Source organism: Mustelus asterias, chromosome 7 (genome assembly GCF_964213995.1).
Source record: "Mustelus asterias chromosome 7, sMusAst1.hap1.1, whole genome shotgun sequence".
Taxonomy (NCBI): domain Eukaryota; kingdom Metazoa; phylum Chordata; class Chondrichthyes; order Carcharhiniformes; family Triakidae; genus Mustelus; species Mustelus asterias.
Window position 1 is genome coordinate 14,230,300 of NC_135807.1, and position 23,079 is coordinate 14,253,378.

The 23,079-nt window shown below is 42.7% G+C and overlaps 1 protein-coding gene across 2 annotated transcripts in view; it reads left to right on the forward strand.

The window, feature by feature from the left end:
• Positions 1-23,079, forward strand: part of cep76 (centrosomal protein 76) — a 38,886-nt gene that overhangs the window by 15,355 nt on the left and 452 nt on the right. For both annotated transcript variants that reach the window (XM_078215685.1, XM_078215683.1), the window contains 6 exons: positions 1,235-1,332; positions 7,681-7,809; positions 10,581-10,769; positions 13,222-13,388; positions 17,317-17,650; positions 19,409-19,626. In XM_078215685.1, coding sequence (XP_078071811.1) covers positions 1,235-1,332; positions 7,681-7,809; positions 10,581-10,769; positions 13,222-13,388; positions 17,317-17,650; positions 19,409-19,626 — 1,135 coding nt within the window. The remainder of the gene's footprint in view (positions 1-1,234; positions 1,333-7,680; positions 7,810-10,580; positions 10,770-13,221; positions 13,389-17,316; positions 17,651-19,408; positions 19,627-23,079) is intronic.

Sequence of the window (23,079 nt, forward strand, 5' to 3'; positions counted from 1 at the left end):
TACTGACTTTGATATGAGAATGCTGAGCTAAGGCTTCAATTGGAATTATCCTGCATCTCTTTCAAACCAACTTCCTTACTATCCATATGAAGAAAGTCTGTTTCTCCTTGACCTCCAGAAATCTCTTCAGGTTTACCTGAGTCATTAGGATTGTGTGGATTGAGGGTATTCTTCATCCAGTCATCAGCATTGCTTTACAGGTTTGCTGATGGTGCCAATCGGTTTTGTTATTGGTGTTGTATCAATGTCTGACCAAAGAATTAGTAAGTTTAACTCCAGTACAAATTTAATCCAAATTCAATTGTAATTATTACTTTCCTGTGCAGGCACATTGGAGCACTCTGTGACTTGCTGCATCTCCATTATAAACGTGATCAATATTGATGTTCACACTAATGCTTTCAAAAATACAGATTTCAAGTTTCTGAATTTTAAAAACGTAATTAAATGTGTAGATGCACAAACCTGCGATAAATTAACAGTTTAAATGCTTTTGCATTGATTTTTTGTCGACAGAAAGGCCAGACTGTAACCAGTAGAGTTACTGGAACAAATGTCAGTAAATTAGTGTAAATGTGGCTTTCGATAATGACTAACTAAGCACTGGCTCAAATCTGTCATTTTATTTACCTGCGCTGATTTGATTTGATTTATTATTGCCACGTGTATTAACAGTGAAAAGTATTGTTTCTTGCGCGCTATACAGACAAAACATACTGTTCATAGAGAAGGAAACGAGAGAGTGCAGAATGTAGTGTTACAGGGTGTAGAGAAAGATCAATTTAATGCAAGGTAAGTCCATTCAAAAGTCTGACAGCAGCAGGGAAGAAGCTGTTCTTGAGTCAGTTGATATGTGACCTCAGACTTTTGTATCTTTTTCCTGACGGAAGAAGGTGGAACAGAGAATGTTCGGGGTGCGTGGGGTCCTTAATTATGCTGGCTGCTTTGCCGAGGCCGTGGGAAGTGTAGACAGAGTCAATGGATGGGAGGCTGGTTTGCGTGATGGATTGGGCTACATTCATGACCTTTTGTAGATCCTTGCGGTCTTGGGCAGAGCAGGAGCCTTACCAAGCTGTGATACAACCAGAAAGCGCTGGCTAACCTACTATGTATTTTTAGTATTTTTGTTTTTTATTGCATACTTTATAGATCTATTGTTCCGTTAGAATGAGGACTATAGCTTTGAATGCACTTGACATGAAATCATTACTCAAACAAATTCTTCCTCTTTCAGGCACAGAGTCTAAAGTTCCTGTTGGAGTTTTAAATATAAGGCTTGAAATATATCCTCGTTTGGTGCAGCCACTGAACCAGGAAATAGTAAATACTCAGGTAGGGTATGCTTTATAATCTGTTTGTGGTACAATGTCTTTCTTTTGCACAGGATTGGGACGAAGCAGGGAATTCTAACTATCTTGAGAGAACTGCATTTTCAGGTGGCATTCAGAGTTGAACTAACATCCATTTCTATAGGTTCCTGCTAAAACCTTTTTACCGTCACTTTTAAAGAGTAGTTAGAAAATTGCTGGTTTGGGGTGCTCATTTAAAAACCCTGAGGGAGGATGTAACCTTGACAATCCTGTCTACTGATTGGCCCAGCCAGAGACACAACTTTTTAAAAATATAATTTCTAATTTTACCTGAGTATAAACATCACATGTCACATTTGCAAATCCTGTTCCTGGTTCTGTTTAGGTGTGTCGACCTGATCTTTTTTTCCCATTTTATAGCTGTTTAAAATTCACGCGGTTACAAATATTCGCTTGGTTCAGCGTCTCTCCCATAAAGCAGATGAAGAACTTCATTCTGAATGGGGTGTAATTATAAATCAGCTTCCTAATCTTATCCCTGTATAACTAGGGATATTGCATCTTTTAAGTTCAGACTATGAAATAAGTTTTCTTTCGCACTTTGCCCACAGCCTGAAATGTGATCAGCCATCTGTATTTCCTCCAGAGGTCTGTGGTCCAGTGATCCCTATAGAAACATAGAAAAATAGAAGATAGGAGCAGAAGGAGGCCATTGGCCCTTCGAGCCTGCTCCGCCACTTATTACATTCATAGCTGATCATCCAACTCAATAGCCTAATCCTGCTTTCTCCCCATAACCTTTGATCCCATTTGCCCAAGTGCTATATCCAGCCGCCTCTTGAACACATTCAATGTTTTGGCATCAACTACTTCTGTGGTAATGAATTCCACAGGCTCACCACTCTTTGGGTGAAGCAATGCCTCCTCACCTCTGTCCTAAATGGTCTACCCTGAATCCTCAGATTGTGACCCCTAGTTCTGGACTGCCCCACCATTGAAAATATAGTCCCTGCATCTACCCTATGTAGTCCTGTTAAAATTTTATAAGTCTCTGCGATCCCCCCTCATTCGTCTGAACTCTGGCGAAAACAACCCTAACATAGTCAATCTCTCCTCATACATCAGTCCCGCCATCCCCGGAATTTGGTAGATGAGGGCAATGTAGTTGACGTTGTCTACATGGACTTTAGCAAGGCCTTTGACAAGGTACCGCATGGCAGATTGTTGCATAAGGTTAAATCTCATGGGATCCAGGGTGAGGTATCTAAATGGATACAAAATTGGCTTCTTGACAGAAGCCAGAGGGTGGTTGTAGAGAGTTGTTTTTCAAACTGGAGGCCTGTGAACAGCGGTGTGCCTCAGGGATCAGTGCTGGGTCCACTGTTATTTGTCATTTATATTAATGATTTGGATGAGAATATAGGGGGCATGGTTAGTAAGTTTGCAGATGACACCAAGATTGGTGGCATAGTGGACAGTAAAGAAAGTTATCTCCAATTGCAACGGGATCTTGATCAATTGGGCCAGTGGACTGACAAATGGCAGATGGAATTTAATTTAGACAAATGTGAGGTGATGCATTTTGGTAGATTGAACCAGGGCAGGACTTAGTCAGTTAATGGTAGGGCGTTGGGGAGAGTTACAGAACAAAGAGATCTAGGGGTACATGTTCATAGCTCCTTCAAAGTGGAGTCACAGGTGGACAGAGTGGTGAAGAAGGCATTCGGCATGCTTGATTTCATCGGTCAGAACATTGAATACAGGAGTTGGAATGTCTTGTTGAAGTTGTACAAGACATTGGTAAGGCCACACTTGGAATACTGTATGCAATTCTGGTCACCCTATTATAGAAAGGATATTATTAAACTAGAAAGAGTGCAGAAAAGATTTACTAGGATGCTACTGGGACTTGATGGATTGAGTTATAAGGAGAGGCTGGATAGACTGGGACTTTTTTCTCTGGAGTGTAGGAGGCTGAGGGGTGATCTTATAGAGGTCTATAAAATAATGAGGGGCACAGATCAGCTAGATAGTCAATATCTTTTCCCAAAGGTAGGGGAGTCTAAAACTAGAGGGCATAGGTTTAAAGTGAGAGGGGCGAGATACAAAAGTGTTCAGAGGGGCAATTTTTTCACAGAGGGTGGTGGGTGTCTGGACAAGCTGCCAGAGGTAGTAGTAGAGGCGGGTACAATTTTGTCTTTTAAAAAGCATTTAGATAGCTACATGGGTACGATGGGTTTCGAGGGATATGGGCCAAATGAGGGCAATTGGGATTAGCTTAGGGGTTTTAAAAAAATGGGCGGCATGAACAAGTTGGGCCGAAGGGCCTCTTTCCATGCTGTAAACCTTTATGACCCTATTAGGCTGGTAAAGCTTGGCTGCACTCCCTCGAGAGCAAGATCATCCTTCCTCAGAAAAGGAGACCAAAACTGCACACAATACTCTAGGTGTGGCCTCACCAAGGCCCTGTATAATTGCAACAACACATCCCTGCTCCTATACTCGAAACCTCTCGCAATGAAGGCCAGCATGCCATTTACCGCCTGCTGCACCTCCATGCTTACGGATGGTCAAACTTTGGAAATCACTATCCTCTCGGATGTAGAAAGTAGCTTTATTGCCAAATGTATATAGCGTGACTCGGGACATAATAATGAACCAATTGTTGCAGTACTAAATATTATGATTGAACACATGCTGCCATGTGTGTTCCCTCACTTTTCCAGCAGGTCGAGTAAGTAGCTAATTAACTAATTAATTAGCACTTAACTAATTGTAAAACTGGTTTCTTTTTCCTATATGAATGAAAGACTGTAGTTTTCTAGCTATTTACTTCTGTTTCTTATCATTCCTGGTGCCATAAAACTGCAACACTCTGTTTCAATTATAGTTAGTGGCCCTGACTTGACCATTTGACCCATCAAGCCTGCTCCATCATTCAATGAGACCCTTGCCAATCTGATATGATAACCCTCAACTTTCCCACCTTATCCTCATAACCCTTGATTCTTATTTATATATATATATATATACAGTAAATAATTGTGGCCCCAGCATTGATCCCTGTGACACTCCACTAGTTACAGGTTGTCATTCTAAAAATGCTCCTCTTATCCCATTTTTCTACCTTATCGTTAGCCTCTATCCATGCTAATGTATTAACTCCAGCATCATAGGCTCTCAACTTTTGTGGGTAATTTATCAAGAGCTTTTTGGAAATCCAAGTAAGTTACATCTACTGATTTCCCCTTTATCTATCCTGCTTGTTACCACCTCAAACAATTCTAATAAATTTGTACGGCATGATTTCCCCTTCATGAAGCCATGCTGATTCTGCTTGATTATAGAACATAGAACATAGAACAATACAGCACAGAACAGGCCCTTCGGCCCACGATGTTGTGCCGAGCTTTATCTGAAACCAAGATCAAGCTATCCCACTCCCTATCATCCTGGTGTGCTCCATGTGCCTATCCAATAACAAGATTATGTTATCTATTTCTAAATGCTCTGCTATTACATCCTTTTTATATTGGACAGTTACTGTTTTTTGTCTCCCTTTTTGAATAAGGATGTTACATTGGCAGTTTTCCAATCCTCTTGGACTTTTCCAGAATTTAAGGTTTCTTGGAAGATTACTACCAGTGTATCCACTTCTCTAACTATTTCTTTTAATATCCTAGGATGCAACCAGCTCCGTTAGTTTTCCTGTACTACTTTAGTGAAAGTTATTGTATTTATCTCCCCTTCCCATCCCATTTTGTCCCTTGATTATTTAGTATTTTTGGAATGCTATTAGTGTCTTCTAAAGTGAAGACTGACGCAAAATATTTAATTAACTCCTCTGCCATTTCCTGATTCCCCATTATTATTTCCCCAGTCTCATTCTCTAATGGGCCTATGTTCACTTTGGCCTCTTCCTTTTTATAAATTTAAAAATGGACAGAAAGCGTTTCTTTATATTGCTTAGTAGTTTACTGTCACAGTTTATCGTCTCCCTCTTTTACCTTTTTTTGGTCACCTTTTGTTGGTTTTTAAACCTTTTCCAATCTTCTGAGTTACCACTAACCTTTGCCATATAGTTTTCAGTTTAATACTATCCTTAACATTTTTGGTTAATCCTGGTTGATTTATCCCCTTCCTAGAATCCTTCTTCCTCACTTGATATATTTTTGTTGTGAGTCGTGAACTATTTTCATAAACATCTGCCATTGCTGATCAACTGTCTTTCCTGCGAAGCTCCTTTCCCAGTCCAGTCCAGCCAACTCTGCCCTTATTCCTTTGTAATTAGTATTATTTATGTTTAGCACAATTGTTTCTGACCCAAGTTTCTCACCCTCACACTGAATGCTAAATTATACAATGTTATGGTCACTGTTTCCTAGAGGATCTTTTACTCTGAGATTGTTTATTAAACCTGCCTTATTGCACATTACCAGATTCAAAATAGTCTGATCCCTGGTTGGATCCACAACATATTGTTGCAGGGAACTGTCACAAATACACTATGGGCGCGATCTTACCAGCTCGTCGTGCCAGTCGATGGGTGGGGTGAGCCTGTAAGGATCACGCGAGAGACAAAATCTCTGGTTCGTGCCCCAGATTTCCGGCATGATATTTAAATCCATTTAAATTGTGATTTAAATATTAATATTTCCAATGGTGTGTGGCATGGAGGGGAATTTGCAGGTGGTGGTGTTCCCTTGCTACTCGTGTCCTTTTAGATGATGGAGGCTGCAGGGAGAAGGTGCTGTCGAAGCAGTGTTGGTGAGTTGCTGCAGTGCATCTTGTATATAGTACACACTGCTGCCACTGCATTGGCGATGGAGGGAGTGAATGTTAAAGGTGGTGGATGGGATGTCAATCAAGCGGGCTGCTTTGTCCTGGATGGTGCTGCGTTTCTTCATTGTTATTGGAGCAACACTCATCCGGCAGGTGGAGGGTATTCCATCACACTCCTCACTTGTGCCGGGGGAAGAAAACTGTGGTGCACAATGATACCAGTGGCAGAGAGAGAGCCGATATTGAGGTCCGACGGTCAGATTGCCAGGAGCTATGAAGGGAGGAAGATTTGACAAAGGTGTTCAAAATCATGTGGGGCTGACCGAGTAGATGGGGAGAAACTATTTGTGCTTGTAAAGGGATTGAGAACAAGAGGACACAGATTTAAAATGATTTGCAAAAGAAGCAAACTAAATGTGAGAAAAATAACATTTTCACATCGTAGAATCATAGAAGAATCATAGAAACCCTACAGTGCAGAAGGAGGCCATTCGGCCCATCGAGTCTGCACCGACCACAATCCCACCCAGGCCCTACCCCCACATATTTACCTGCTAATCCCTCTAACCTACACATCTCAGGACTCTAAGGGGCAATTTTTTTTTTAACCTGGCCAATCAACCTAACCCGCACATCTTTGGACATCGTGGGTTGTTCAGGTCTGGAATGCACGGACAGTGGCGGAGGCTGGTTCAATCATAGCACTCAAGAAACCTAGGTCTCCATCATCACCCCAACATCATAATTCTATATGGCAATCTGCACTTGTACCTCACCAATCTTATTTACTATGCTCAGTGAATTCACACACATGCAGTAAACCTTTCATTACTTCTCCCTTTCTCCACGTCTGCCTATTAACTTATTATTCTCTGGGCTACCCCTCAGATCCCCACCCCCCGACAAGCTAGTTTAAACTCTTCCCCCTCCAACAGCACTAGCGAATCTCCCTGTGAGGATATTAGTCCCGGTCCTGTTGCGGTGTGAACTGTTCAACTTATTCAGGTCCCAGCTTCCCCAAAGCTGGTCCCAATCCCTCGGAGGCAACAAACCATCTTGGAGTCACATTTACAGCTGCAGAAATGCCTGTCTGATCCACTGACTATGGAATCCCCTATCACATTGTTCACCTACTCTTCTTCCTCCTCAACCTGGAATTCGCTGCTAACAAAGGTGGTGATGTACGAACAACCAGTAATTTCAAAAGGAAATTTGATGGCGCTTGCAGGAAATAAATCTGTCATGGCCACAGGGACCAAAGCGGGTGAGTGGGACTGACTGGATTGCTCCGTGGAGAGTTGGCATGGACTTGATGGACCAAATGGCTTCCTTTTGTCTCATAAATTATTCTGTGGATCTCTTTCGAGGCTAACGCATGAGGAGTAAACATTTGAACAAGGAACTCCATGGTCTTAATAGTTTCCTATAGCATGGTCATTAACTTCAGCAAATGATGAATAATTGGCACAATATAGAAAGTGTATTCCGGAGAAACATCATGACCCTCCCCCATTGCATGGCATATTACCTGTGCTCTGTAGGAATTTGTTTTTCTGACGTTATTTCTAACTTCACTTCAAATTTGCAGCTAGCTTTAGAACGTCAGAAGACTGCAGAAAAGGAACGTTTATATCTTGTATATGCCAAGCAGTGGTGGAGAGAGTATCTTCAGATCAGACCTTCACATGACACAAGACTTGTGAAAATCTTTGCACAGGTTTGTATCTATACTGAGTGCAGAAATGGAATGATGGGTTAACAACGATGTTTCACTGTTTGCCTAATCTGGAGGAATGGTAAAGACAAACTGATTGGATAAGTCATGATTGTACTGTATGATTATAAAACATTACCATCCTAAGCTCCCATAAATAGCTGGGCCTCTAGCCAAGCCAAGCTGTTGCCCTACAACACTGGCATCTACCTGACAGTATGATAAATTGCCCAGGTTATTTCCTGCTCACAAAAAGCAGCACACCCTATCCGGCCAATTACTGCCTCATTTATTATTCCCTCGATCATCAACAAAGTAATAACAGCGGTCATGGACAGTGCTATCAGCTGTATGTACTCACCAGTAACTTGCTCACTAATACTCAATGAACTTCCCTCTATCCCCTCCATCGTAAGGTCAGACATGGGGATTGCACAGAGTTCAGTACCAATCACACCCCTTCAACAGTTTATGCCTGCATGCAGCAAGAGTTAAAGCAACATTCAGGCTTGGGCTAATGTGTGGTACAAATGTTACTTGCCACTTAAGCACCCGATAATGATCATCTCCAACAAGGGAGAATCTAGCCATCTTCCCTTGACGCTCAACGGCACCAACATTGCGAAATTCCCCCACTTCAACCTCCGGGGTCAGCATTGACGAGAAGCTGGACTGTACCAGCCATTGGAATACCATGGTGACAAAAACGGGTCAAAGGTGGAGAATTCGGCAATTGGTAAGTTGCTTCCTGACTCCCCAATACACCAAATCACCCCTTGACCTTCAAAATTCCAGAGAATCCAACCATAGTCTGAGTAAATGCTCCTTGTAATTTAATCCTTAGAATTTAGGTATCATTCTGGGTAAATCTATGCTGTACTCCCTCGAAAGTCAAATACATCTTTTCCTAAGGTGCAGTTTCCAGAACTATTCGCAGCACTCCAGGTGTGGTCTAATGATGGTTTTGTGTAGCTGAAGCGTAGCTTCTACCCCCTTGTGCTCTGGTTCTCTACATATAAAGGCTAGCATTCATTAACCTGTTTGATTATTTTCTGCACCTATTCATGACATTTTTAGAATCTGTGAACCTGGACAATCCCTACCAAGACTCTTTGGACCTCCACAGTTCCTAACTTTACACAATTTAGTACCTTTCTCTAGTGTCTTGTCTAAATGACTATTTATGTGACCAGATAATGAGTATGAGCACGATATGGGGCGGCATGGTAGCACAGTGGTTAGCACTGCTGCTTCACAGCTCCAGGGACCTGGGTTCGATTCCCGGCTTGGGTCACTGTCTGTGTGGAGTTTGCACATTCTCCCCGTGTCTGTGTGGGTTCCCTCCGGGTGCTCCGGTTTCCTCCCACAGTCCAAAGATGTGCGGGTTAGGTTAGGTTGATTGGCCATGCTAAAAATTGCCCCTTAGTGTCCTGAGATGCGTAGGTTAGAGGGATTAGTGGGTAAATATGTAGGGATATGGGGGTAGGGCCTGGGTGGGATTGTGGTCGGTGCAGACTCGATGGGCCGAATGGCCTCTTTCTGTGCGGTAGGGTTTTTATGATTTCTATGATTTAACTGCAAACACATTGGGCTGGATTTAGGTTTTTTTCCCGCTGGCTACCTGCCTGCCCCTGATCGATCTGAGATTTTACTGGGGGCCAGGGAGATGTCAGGCGGCCCATCACCCACCCAAAAAATGGCCACCTAAGGATCTCATCCTGCCCCTACCGGTATTTTTCTGTGGCTGGGGGAGGCCCAATGCAAGCGGGAAGCCCTGCAACTTCAGATGCGTGAGCTGGTGGTGGGCAAGTGAGGGTCTTACTCTCCTCACTGAAATACCCCCTGGACCCTGGACTTACCTGGTGCTGCCTGTAGTCCCAGCAGTGTCTACTGGTCCCAGCTGGGACTACAGTTGCTATCATCTGATTGGCCAGCAACTCTAAGGTGGGACTTCTTCTCAGGGTAAGAGCAGAAATCTCCTCTTAAAGCAATTAACACTGCTCAGAATGGTTTCTTCTCTCTTTCCCTCTTCCCCCCCACCCCACCCACCCACTCACCCACCCACTCACCCACCCAAACCCCTCAATTTTTTAGCCAAAGAGTTTGGGGACCAAGCTGCTTCGTCAAATCCAGCCCATTGATGCTGAACCAAACGCACTTCCTGTTGATATCCATCCAAAAGCACAGTCCAATGATGGTGAATAGATAATGATCGTGAGCCTCGTGCCTTTTTTGTAGAAACATTCCCCTCTTACAGTGCTACTGCTGTCCTAGCTGTAGTCAGCTTGATGCATATTCTGTGGCTCAACTGCCTGCTGCTTAACCACCTTGTGTTAAATTTGTAAATTTACAGCATTTAAATTATTTTTCAACATGGAATTAGTTCCTACAAATATTATATAAATGACATGTAGACAAGTTCAAATGGATTTGGTGTATCTTCCAATCAAAATCCTTTAGTGCTTTAATTTAAAATATAAGAAATTGGAGGTATAAAACATGTTTGCCTTTTGAGGTTCTAAATTCTTTCTGCGGGTATTCCTTTAAATTTCAATTTAACATTCCTTTCCTTGTAAGGGATGCTCTCCCCTGGAAGGTTCAACTACCTACAAGCTGTTTTGTTATACCTTTTGTAATAGCGTTTGATTCTGATCTTTTATTTACATCTGACTTAAATCATAGAATCATAGATATTTATCATAAATATTTATAAACTGACTAATTTCCCAGCGGAAAGGGCTGACTATTTTAATTTCCTTTTCCCTGTCGCCCAGGATGAGAATGGTGTGAACCGTCCCGTTTGCTCCTATATAAGACCTTTGCGAGCCGGGAGGCTCCTGGACACACCAAGGCAGGCAGCCCGATTTGTCAATGTTCTTGGCTATGAAAGAGCAGCAGCGGTTGGAGGTGGATCCAGGCAGGAACAGTGGTGCACTCTGCTGCCTTTTCTCTGCAGAGGCAAGGTATTCTTTTTGTAATTTCTATTTTCAACGGCAGTTACGATTTCTGCCTTTGACAGGCGGTCAAGGCTGACCCAAGGTCTTTTGAATCAAAATCCTAATTTGGCTTCTTGACTTCCGGCTTTTCAGAACTCTGTACCTGAGTTCTCCTTGTTCCCATGTTCCACCACCGGAATCCCCATAGATATCCATCCTGTTTTCCTCTTTCTTTTTCACAAGCACCTGACGAAATGAAATTAAAGGCGCCAACTCCAGAGAAAGGGGAAAATAATTCTCTGAAGCATAGCTTCTGACTTGTCAATCATCCCCAACTCAAGCTCCACTCAGCAATCCCAAGGGATCATTAAAAACCACAGGATCCTGCATTAGTCCAGATTAAAAATGAACATGATGTTCATTAGATTGCATCAGTAACAATTAGAGGATACCAGGTACAGACAGACAGCATGTTACTAAAATAAAATGTTACAAAGGAACATGATTAAAATACATTTCTTAAAGGCACAGTATCGTCGCAGTACTTGGGTCAAAACCAGCTGAGAAATTTTGAAAGTCAACGTACCTTTAATTCACCAGTGCTAGAGCCGTCTTCAGGCTTTTTGTAAAGTGTACAGAATGAAACTTGCATTTATATTGCAACTGATCATATTCTCAGGATGATTGAAAGCACTTCATATGCAAGGAATTACTTATTGGCAAGAAGTTTTACATAGAAACTAGAAGCAGGAGTAGGCCATTCAGCCCTTCAAGCCTGCTCCGCTATTCATTTTGATCATGGCTGATCATATTCAATATCCTGATTTTTTTTCCCCCCATATCCCTTGACCCCTTTAGCCCCAAGAGCTATATCCAATTTCTTGAAATCAGACAACGTTTTGACTTCAACTACTTTCTGTGGTAGTGAATTCCACACATTCACCACCATCTGGGTGAAGAAATTTCTCCTCACCTCAGTTCTAAAAGGTTTGCCCGTTATCCTCAAACTATGACCCCTAGTTCTGGACTCCCCCACTATCGAGAAAACTCTTTCTGAATCTACCCTGTTCGAATTGTGTAAGTTTCTGAGATCCCCTCGCACTCTTCTAAATTTCAGTGGATATAATCCTAACCGACTTAGTCTCTCCTCATATGACAGACCTGCCATCACAAGAATCAGCCTAGTAAACCTTCGCTGTACTCCCTCTAGACCAAGGACATAATTCCTCAGATAAGGACACCAAAATTGTGCACAATACTCCAGGTGTGGCTTCACCAACGCTCTGTACAATTGCAGCAAAACATCTCTGTCCCTATATTCAAATCCTCTCGCTATGAAGACCAATATAAGAAATAGGAGTAGGCCATCCAGCCCCTCGAGCCTGCCCCGCCATTCAACAAGATCATGGCTGATCTGATAGTGGTTTAGTTCCACTTACCCGTCCACTCCCCATAAACTTTAATTCCCTTATTGATCAGAAATCTATCTACCTGCGACTTAAACATATTTAACGAGGTAGCCTCCACTGCTTCAATGGGCAGAGAATTCCAGAGATTCACTACCCTCTGAGAGAAGAAGTTTCTCCTCGACTCTGTTCTAAACTGACTCCCCCTTATTTTGAGGCTGAGTCCTCTAGTTCTTGTTTCCTTTCTAAGTGGAAAGAATCTCTCTGCCTCTACCCTGTCTAGCCCCTTCATTATCTTATATGTCTCTATAAGATCTCCCCTCGGCCTTCTAAACTCCAACGAGTACAGGCCAAATCTACTCAATCTCTCCGCATAAGCTAACCCCCTCATCTCCGGTATCAACCTGGTGAACCTTCTCTGTACTCCCTCCAAGGCCAATATATCCTTCCGCAAATAAGGGGACCAAAATTGCACACAGTACTCTAGTTGCGGCCTCACCAGTACCCTGTACAATTGCAGCAAGACCTCCCTGTTTTTATACTCCATCCCCTTTGCGATAAAGACCAACATTCCATTTGCCTTCTTGAAAACATGCTGCACCTGCAAACTGAGTTTTTGCGATTCATGCACAAGGACCCCCAGGTCCCTCTGCACAGTAGCATGTTGTAATTTTTCACCATTTAAATAATAGTCCATTTTACTATTATTCCTTCCAAAGTGGATAACCTCACACTTGTCAACGTTATACTCCATCTGCCAGATCCTCGCCCACTCACTTAGCCTATCCAAATTTCTCTGCAAACTTTCCGCATCCTCCACCATTTGCCTTATTTACGCTGTACCTGCGGGCTTACTTTCAGCGACTGATGCACAAGGACTCCAAAGTCTTCTTGAGTCTTTGTTATTATGCTGACAAATTGTGTGCCATTATTTCAATCGCTGGGAGGGGAATAGAAAGGCACGTGAGGGGAAATGGAAACAAAATACTCAATGATATGTATGTATTGTGATGTGCTGAAAAACCATTCTATTGTCTACAATCACAATCAGTGTAACTGTTGGTAACCTGCAGGGAGACTGTGAAGATCATGCCAACTTACTGTGCAGTTTGCTGCTGGGTTTTGGATTGGATGCCTATGTGTGCGTTGGAACAAAAGCAAAAAGGGTCCCCCACACTTGGGTGATGACTTATGGAACTGATGGAGCTGTCGTTTTCTGGGAGAGCTTAACTGGACAAAGGTGAAATTAGTGTGCTTGTGGTTTGCAAGCCATCCATAAACAAATCAAGTTGCTTCAACATTGCAGGTTTATTATTAAACCAATGGGTGTTACCAGTGAGTTTTTCTACCGTCCTACTGGCCCTCGTAAGCACCATTCAGTGAGTGAGAGGGTGAATGTGCAGGCAACCTGCAAGTAGGTCTCTCTGGCAGTTGCGCTGGAGGCTTTACAGCCTTTTGATCCCTCTCCTACATGTATTAAGAAAGCCGCGGAAGGAATTTGCCAGATCAGTGACCTGATCAGACCATGTTGGTAGCTTTGATGAAGATGGGGGAATTTCCTGGATCTTGCCTCAATTCAGGCTCCTGAACACAACTAATATATTGAGTCTTAATATTAGCATTGCTAATGTAATCAATTTATGTTTAATAGTGTCAGTGTGTGATCTACTTGGGAGTAGAAATTATTCAGGTATCTCAGTATTCTCATTATCTTGTGAGTTGGAACATTCCCCTTGCCTTTAATTAAAACGTGGGATATATAGGACCAGAACAGAGTACTGTGGTCTCAAGGTTCAGAAATACGGGTGGGAAAGCGGGAGTATTTCCTACTCGTTTTTTGGGCGTACTTACCTGAATGAATCTCTGACACACTGTGCAATGCAGAGTGCCATGAAAAAATAGGGGGCGGGGCCTCATCCGGCCCGAGAGGCTGGCAGCATAGTGTTGAGCGGGCCATTGTGCGTGTGCCGATCTGTCAGTGTGGAGATCGCCACATTTGCAGTGGCCCCACATTGCCGGCGCCTCAATCGCTGGCCTCCCCAATGTTACCCCGTCCCCCACGAACCCGAGCAGCGCAGCGGGCTGGGAGAATCCCGGCCACTGTTTTTTGTGTTGCCGCTTAGTTACTTTTATTGCCTGAGAACCAATCAATTCCCCTTTCAATTTGCTGGTGCTACTTGTTTCTACTGTTTCCTGAGGCAATCTGTGCTCACAATTTTGTGAAGTCATTAAATCTAAACTGTCTTGTTTACCACTTCTCTTTTGAGCACAGGTCTGTGACCTTTCTTTGCAGATTTATGGTTCTTCCAACAATTTATTAGCTTATCTATACTCTCTGGAATCTTAAATTTCAATTAATGTCACTAGCTGTCTTTTCTCGTTTTAATGTTTCCTCGTAGGTTTGGCATGTGTCATTCCTCTGTGTCCTTTCCACAGACGGGGAGAAGGTGGTGAACAGCTAAACTAATACAAGGCTTTACACAATTATATTATAGTGACGAGACTTGTCTAGGTTAAGCCATAATGATTTTGTATATTAATCATTACCCCTATCCTCTGACCAAATGTCCTAAAATCCTTTTTGCTTTCTTTACTGCTCTTGCATCAAAGGCTTCAATGTTGTCCCATGGACTTCTGTACGTTCTGCCTGCTGTTTTTAACCTGATGTTCTTTTTGCATATTCCCATTCTCCGGTCTTGTCACTTTGCATTAAAGAGGACTGGTCAGCACAATTATCCTGATTTCTGTGTTTTTGATTCACTTGTTCCCTATCAGCAAACTTGGATATTTTTCAGTCTTTTTCCAATTTATTTTAAAAATTAATTACATTTTTTTTCAGTAATTAATAATTATATATCCATTATTATGATCGCGTAAAGATCAGTAACTTGTAAAAAGATATTTGAGTTTCCAGTGATAGACTGGAAAGTCACATGACAAGATTTCACGTTTTAAGACTCCTACTGTAACAGATTAAAAGAAACATTGGCTAAACATTATTCAATAGACAACTTTTATTTATAGTAAAGTTGCCCCCATTTATCTTATGATCCCATGGCACGGTTATACTTTGTCCCTTAAGTGGGTTCTGTATTCTCTCAGAACCAGAACCATTACAAAGCTATTCTCTCCTCTTGCTGGCCTCCTTCCTTTTTTTCTTTCCCATCCAGGCAACTTCTAATTCCTGAATTGACTTTAAAGGTGAGTACTACACTGGAGATTTCTCCCTCTAGCCAAAGCGAGGGGCATCTTCCAGTCTCTCTCAAACCCTCACGAGCTTGATCTCTTCAATCTGAGTGCGAGCTCTCACCTGCTGTCTCTGATGAATCATCATTTTCTCTGCTCCAGGTGCAGAACTTCTGCCTCTCACTCTGATTCTAGCAGAATGACCAGGACTTTGAAGTTTGGTCATCTCTGAGGAAACCCTGTGACCCAATACTTTAATGACTTGCTAAGGACTTTATCCCTCCCCAAATCTCGTGTCCATTGCATTGTGAATCACATGGGCATTATCCAGGTTAAAAATGCAAATTAGCCCCAACGTTATTCTATCTTGGAATTAAATAGTATAAAGTGTAACATTATAAATCCTGACATTTGTAGCTCCTCCCTTGAGACTAAGGGACTAACAGCACAATAAACTCTTGGGAACTTTCTGCACCACATTCCCAGTGAAAGAACCTGGGCGACCCTTTAACCTTTAGCAACCCAAGCTTGATATCTGGCTGAATTCAGGCAGGTCATGTGAGCCCCTTCACCCTCTGTTTTTACACTATGTTAAGGAGACATCCCAAAGCATAACATCATCTTATAAATAGTCACTTGCAGTACAGGACTTGAATATTGCTGAAAAGTGAGACATGTTGCCGAAGCATCAACAATAATCTCAGGAACGTTGTATTTGTAATTCCATTTACTGGATGAGTGACGCAGGCAAGGCCAGCAGTCATTCCCACCTCTAATTGTTTGCCAGTGACAGGCCACCGCCTTGAACCTCTGCAATATTGCTTGCTTTAGGGTGGCACAGTGGTTAGCACTGCTGCCTCACAGCGCCAGGGACCCGGGTTCGATTCCCGGCTTGGGTCACTGTCTGTGTGGAGTTTGCATGTTCTCCCCGTGTCTGCATGGGTTTCCTCCGGGTGCTCCGGTTTCCTCCCACATTCTGGCACCGGACTGTGGCGACTAGGGGATTTTCACAGTAACTTCATTGCAGTATTAATGTAAGCCTACTTGTGATTAATAAATAAACGTTACTTTTCTCTTTTGTTGTGGTTTTTGATGCAGCTGAGGGGTGTTTACAAGGGCAGTTCAGTATTAACAATGCTAGTTACACACAGGCTATACTGGATAAAGATCACAGTTTACCTTCACTAAAGGACACAAGTAAACCAGTTGAGTTTTTATCTCAATCGACAGCTATTTTCACTGATGCCAAATTTTTATTTTCAAATTTCTTTCTTGAAAAGGACTCTAATTCTCAATCTGTTCTAATGGGTTAAATGTGGATAATATACCAGGACTGAGTCCTTGAGCAACGCTTGCCTATTCTGAGACAATTTCTGAACCTCTCCAAAAGCTTCTCCTGCGGGAATTCTCTTTTTTAATGGCTTCCCCGAGCAGAAGTTGGCCAAATGGCCGCCTTCCCGTGATACCACAGCAAAAATTCCCTGGAAAATCAACTGAGGCCCAATACCAGTAGTTAGATTGGGATTATGCCCAACAGTGACTCTTCTACAATGAAAATTCTTGTTGACAGCAGCGGGCCCAGAAGATCCTAATGCCAGCAAACAGTGCACCATCAAGGAAAAACGCTGTGGGGTGGCCAGAGAATTTCACCCAATATTTCTCGTTGCTTAATTACTTATTTCAGCACACAGCAATGTTTAGAGAATGAATGAAAATGATGGGAAAGAAAAGACATTCTAGGCCTGCCTTACAATTTTATTCTTTTAATAGATGTCCACCTTACTAGTCTGTAGTTCTTACTGTTATCTGCATGTCCTTCTTTATAAATGTTCCTCTGCTCCAGTCTATGGGCATCATTCCCGTTTGGAACTAATCCAAAGATGTTATTTTCTTTTTGACAATCTTGAATGTTCACATACATGTTACGAAACAATCAATGACATTTCTGTATATTTAAAGCTGATGTATTCCTGTTGTTTTAGATATGTTCACAGGCCGGTGAATCCTGATGACCCACCACTAGTAGAACAGCCAAAAAGAGCCTACCCTTATTGTTCAGTAGGCTGTCTTTTCAATCACCAGAACTTTTATGCTAATTGTCAACCATCGGACAATGTCGAACTGTGTAACTTTAACCTAAGTGACGAATCAAAGTGGAAATCCATGAGTGCTGAGGCCATAAAGTCCGTGTGCGCTCCTGGGTCATCTATTTCATTGCCACCATTTCCACCGCTATGTGCTCCAGTGACGGATGGTGCGGCTGCGAGCAATGAGATCGAGCTGGTTTTGAGGAATCTGATTTCTGAGCACAGGAAGGTAAGAAGATTGTCAAAAGTGAAAAGCATTTGTAGCTCTCCAGCCAGTATCCAAATAAGGTGGAATCAGTAAACTACATCCCTGAATAAATGAATTTTATTTGGCAAGTGTAGAGAGAGGCTAGGAAATCTACACTATGTGTAAGCATCCTGAACTTGGAGGCAGACCTGAAACTGATTATAATCTCTCTAATTGCAAAAGAATAACTCTACATAGTTCCCCTTATTTAGACCACCAGAGCAACCCAGCTCGATTGGACAATGTATAAAAGATCTTCATTTAAAACTAAGGGTAGAAAAAGGCAAGCTGGTTTATCAATCTTACCCAAACTGGTGAATCAATCTTACCCAAACTGGTGAGGGTACAACATTTGCACGTCATTACACTTACCCCCGCTCCATGATGTACAGAAATCAGCCACACTATTTTCTGGGGCCAGGAACCTGTTCAGGTGTTTTTTTAATGCCTACAGTGAGGCTGCAGTCAACTCATAAGCAAAACTTGTTCCGTAGTTTAGGACTCTCTACTGCAGTGCTGCTTTTCTGCTCCTGATCTGTTTAAAGATCCTTTTTTCTAGCTTTGACCGCATCTACATCCATATGGCCATGAAATTAATGTGTTGCTTTTATATTAAATTAAAATCTGATAAAGCTAATTTTTGTATAACAAGGCGATAATTTTTTTAAAATCCTCCCTCCCCAATGCTAATTTACCTTTTACGGAGAATTGTTCTAAACTATGTTGTACAAAGTAAATAACTTTTATTAATATTCAATGCAGACATTCTTTCAGACTGCGTGAAGTGTTTTGAGTAAGATTTAATGTACAGAACTTGACACAACTGCGCAATTCAATTGAGGTTTTCAGTTGCAATTGGGATAATCTGAATATTGGTTGAAAAGTTAAAATCTTGTCATTCTTCATGTAAATTTAATAGAAGATGCTCTGGCTGAGGTAATGGAAAAACTGCTGGCCTTTTAAAATGCATGTTTGGGAACTGAGGCAGCTGAAACATCTTTTTATTCCTTGCTCAGTGTATTGGAACATATTGGCCTTTGCTCAGCATAAAGGAGACAAAGGGATGGGGCAGAGAAAGTCTCGTTCTATGGACTTCATTTCCTCTCGCCTTGCAGTGTTTAGCTGTGTCATTCTATATGCTGCTGTAAACCTTGTTAGGTTACTGTGCAATACAACACTCAACATCCAGAAAGAGTAATGGAATAATTTGTTCAGTTGTTACTGTGACTTTTCATATTATCTCAGCACAATCACTGAAATAAGCTTTTTGATACCATAATGTTTAACCATATATCCACATCTCGTACGGTTTATACCATAGAATTTTCAGGCTGATGTAGGATGTACCATACTGAGATTTTAATAGAATAGAATCCCTACTGTGCAGAAGGAGGTCATTTGGCCCATCAAGTCACAACCCCACCCAGGCCCTATTCCCGTAACCCCACATATTTACCCTGCCAATCCTGACATTAGGATCAATTTAGTCTGGCCAATCAACCTAACCCGCACATCTTTGGACTGTGGGAGGAAACCAGAGCACCCCGAGGAAACCCACGCAGACACAGGGAAAATGTGCAAACTCCACACAAACAGTGACCCAAGATCAGAATTGAACCTAGGTCCCTGTCGCTGTGAGCCAGCAGTGCTAACCTAGAGCCGCCCTTGTAATTGAGCTGTTACTACCTGCTATCTGGCTTCGCCTGTAACCTCTTACTGTAATGCTTTTTAACACAATAGGACCTCAGTCTGAACACTTTGTGGGATGACCATCTGTCTTACCTGCTCTCACCAGCGCTTGCTGCATACGAGATTGAACGCACAACTGGAGTGTCCACAGGCAATGAAGAGTTTCAGGATGCTATCAAAAGAGCAGTGCCCGACGGACATACCTTCAAAGGCTTCCCTATTCACTTTGTGCATCGAAATCCTAGGAGAGCATTTGCAACATGTTTAAGGTAAAAAAAAGATAGTCCTGGCCATCTCCACAAAGTGTGTTATTTTTGTGTGTGCGCGCGCAGGGAAGGTAGATGACACAGTTCAGAGTTATTAATGCACATACAGCAGAGTTAGGTTGCGATGCATTAAGATTTTGTACACCACTTTCATAGAAACCCTACAGTGCAGAAGGAGGCCATTCGGCCCATCGAGTCTGCACCGACCACAATCCCACCCAGGCCCTACCCCCACATATTTACCCGCTAATCCCTCTAACCTACGCATCTCAGGGGCAATTTTAACCTGGCCAATCAACCTAACCCGCACATCTTTGGACTGTGGGAGGAAACCGGAGCACCCGGAGGAAACCCACGCAGACACGAGGAGAATGTGCAAACTCCACACAGACAGTGACCCGAGCCGGGAATCGAACCCGGGACCCTGGAGCTGTGAAGCAGCAGTGCTAACCACTGTGCTACCGTGCTTTAGAGCAGTGCTTTAGAGCAGTGCTTTAGAGCAGTGACCAGGTGCTCCACTTGTTTTCTCCCTGGGGGCATGCCTTGACTCCATGTTGCACTACTGATAATATGGCAAGATGGAGAGTATTACTTACTGACTATTGGGAGTGCCGGAGACTGGGATCTGGTAACATGTGGGTAAAAATGGAAAACTGGGATTCTCCGCATGCAGTGTGCAACTTTTGGTCCTGACATGCTCAACACCTGGAACTGATGGGCTTGACGCGGGAAACCCAGTCGACCACTGTTAAACTTGCTGGTTGGCTGCGAGCTCTTTGTCCCATCTAAGTAAAATTCAGAAATCTGCAAAAGACATTTGATACAGTGTCACTTGTGAGCAAAGTTGTATCTTGTGCAATAAATGGGACAGTAGGAACATGGGTACGAAAATGGTTAAGTGACAGGTAACAGAGAATAGTGGTTAAGGATGTTTTTTGAGCTGGAGGAAGGTTTGTGGTTGTGTTCCCCAGGGGCCTTGCTTTTCAGGATGTATATTAATGACCTAGACTGTGGTGCACAGGACACAATTTCAAAATATATGAATAATGTGAAACCTAGAAGCGTTATGAACTGTGAAGAAGGATAGTTTAAAACTCCAAAAAGATACAGATAAGTTGGTGGAATGGGTGGACACGACAGGTGGCATATTCAATGCTGAGAAATGTGATTGATTTCATTTTTATAGAAACCCTACAGTGCAGAAGGAGGCCATTCGGCCCATCGAGTCTGCACCGACCACAATCCCACCCAGGCCCTACCCCCACATATTCACCCGCTAATCCCTCTAACCTACGCATCTCAGGACTCTAAGGGGCAATTTTTAACCTGGCCAATCAACCTAACCCACACATCTTTGGACTGTGGGAGGAAACCGGAGCACCCGGAGGAAACCCACGCAGACACGAGGAGAATGTGCAAACTCCACACAGACAGTGAACCGAGCCGGGAATCGAACCCGGGACCCTGGAGCTGTGAAGCAGCAGTGCTAACCACTGTGCTACCGTGCCGCATTTTGGTAGGAAAAACACACAGACAATGCAAAATAATGGGTACAATCTAAAGAGAATGCAGGTGCAAGAGCAGAGGGACCTGGGTGTCTATGTGCATATGTCATTGAAGGTGGCAAGGCAGGTTATGAACATAGTTAATAAAGCATAAAATATCCGAGGATTTATTAGTGGGTTATTAAGTGCAAGAGCAAGGATGTTATTTTGACTTTGTATAAGACACTAATTCAGCGTGAGCTGTAGCATTGCTTCCCATCCTGGGCATCGCACTTCAGAAAGCATGTGAATGCATTGGAGATCCCTTTAAATTGCCACATGTGTGCAGTGATATGAAAAACTTTAAAGGGCCATGCTCTGAATTAAATTGCCGGCACAGTCCACTAAAAACTAGAGGGAGTGCTGGTGCCTAGTCACTGGATTATAGCAACTGTGGATTAAAAAGGTGAGTAACTTAACTTTGTTTAAGATGCTCTTGAGATGATGTCTAGGATTCACCTTTGAGCAATTCAATGACCAGACATTTTAGTCAGTATATTGTTTGAAATGTGATGCATGAAGAGCCAGGTGTACACGTGGTGCAGCAGTGACTTATTCATGCTGAGATGCTGTGTTTTATTACCCCAAAAATTCTGAAGATCGTAATTCCCATGACTATTGCCAGAACTTTGTATATTGGCTCCATCAATCTGTTCTGACAGCCTGTGAATTGGAAGCTATTTCCAAACTGTTGCAGTGTTGTCTAAAGATCAGTACACTGAGGCTCCTTTCACTGTCTGCAGTCACTGCCAACTTCTCATTTTAAGCAATTTAAATTCTAACCTTGAACAAAAGGAAATGACGACATCTTTAGCCAAAAGTATAAATAAGCATTAAGTAGATGGGCTTGTTTTTGAGGAAAGTGATCCTTGAAATGTGGGTTGCCTTTTTAACATAATTTTTTTTAAAAAGCTTGCACGGTGGCACAGTGGTTAGCACTGCTGCCTCACTGTGCCAGAGACCCGGGTTCAATTCCGGTCTCGGGTGACTGTGTGGAGTTTGCACGTTCTCCCTGTGTCTGCATGGGTTTTCTCCGAGTGCTCCAATTTCCCCCTACACTCCAAAGATATGCGGGTTAGGTGAATTGGGCATGCTAAAATTGCTTCTTGGTTTCAGCGGGATTAGCAGGATAAATACGTGGGGTTACAGGGGGATTGTTGCTGGTGCGGGCCCGATGGGCCGATTGGCCTCCTTCTGTACTGTAGGGATTCTCTGGTAAAGGTCTTTTCGTAATCAGGACATCCCAATGCAATTTACAGCCAAGTAAGTTTAGTCACTGTTGTAATATAGGAAGTAGGCAGCCAATTTGTGCGCAGTAACTCCTACAAACAACAATGAGATTATAACCAGATTTCCAATTAATGCTGATTTATATATTGGCCAGAACATGCCTAGTTGTCTTTGGAATAATGACGTGAGAGATTTAATATCCACCTGAAAGGACATAAAGGGCCTTGTTTTAACATCTTATCTGAACGATGGCACCACCAACAGTGCAGCACTCCCTCATTACTTTTTATAATTCATTCACGGGATGGGAGCATTGCTGGCAAGGCCAGCATTTATTACCTATCCCTAACTTTATTGAATGCCACTGAGTAGCTTGTTGAACCATTTCAGAAGGTCTGGTGTCGACCATCTCCCTGTGGGTCTGGAGTCACATGTCGGCCAGACCAGGTAACAATGACCGATTTCCCTCCCTAACAATGGCAATATGAATGGCGAGCTCTGTGGAGCTTGATGAGTTTTTACAGCAATTCTCTCCTTTTGTGGCCGGTAGCTTTTTATTCTAGATTTTAGTCAATTATGTAACTCCAGTGTCAGCCTAGATTTTGTACTCGAGCCCGAGTGGTTCTTGAACCCATGATCTCTGACTCAAGAATGCCTCTGATCCCGAGCTGATAACTCCAGT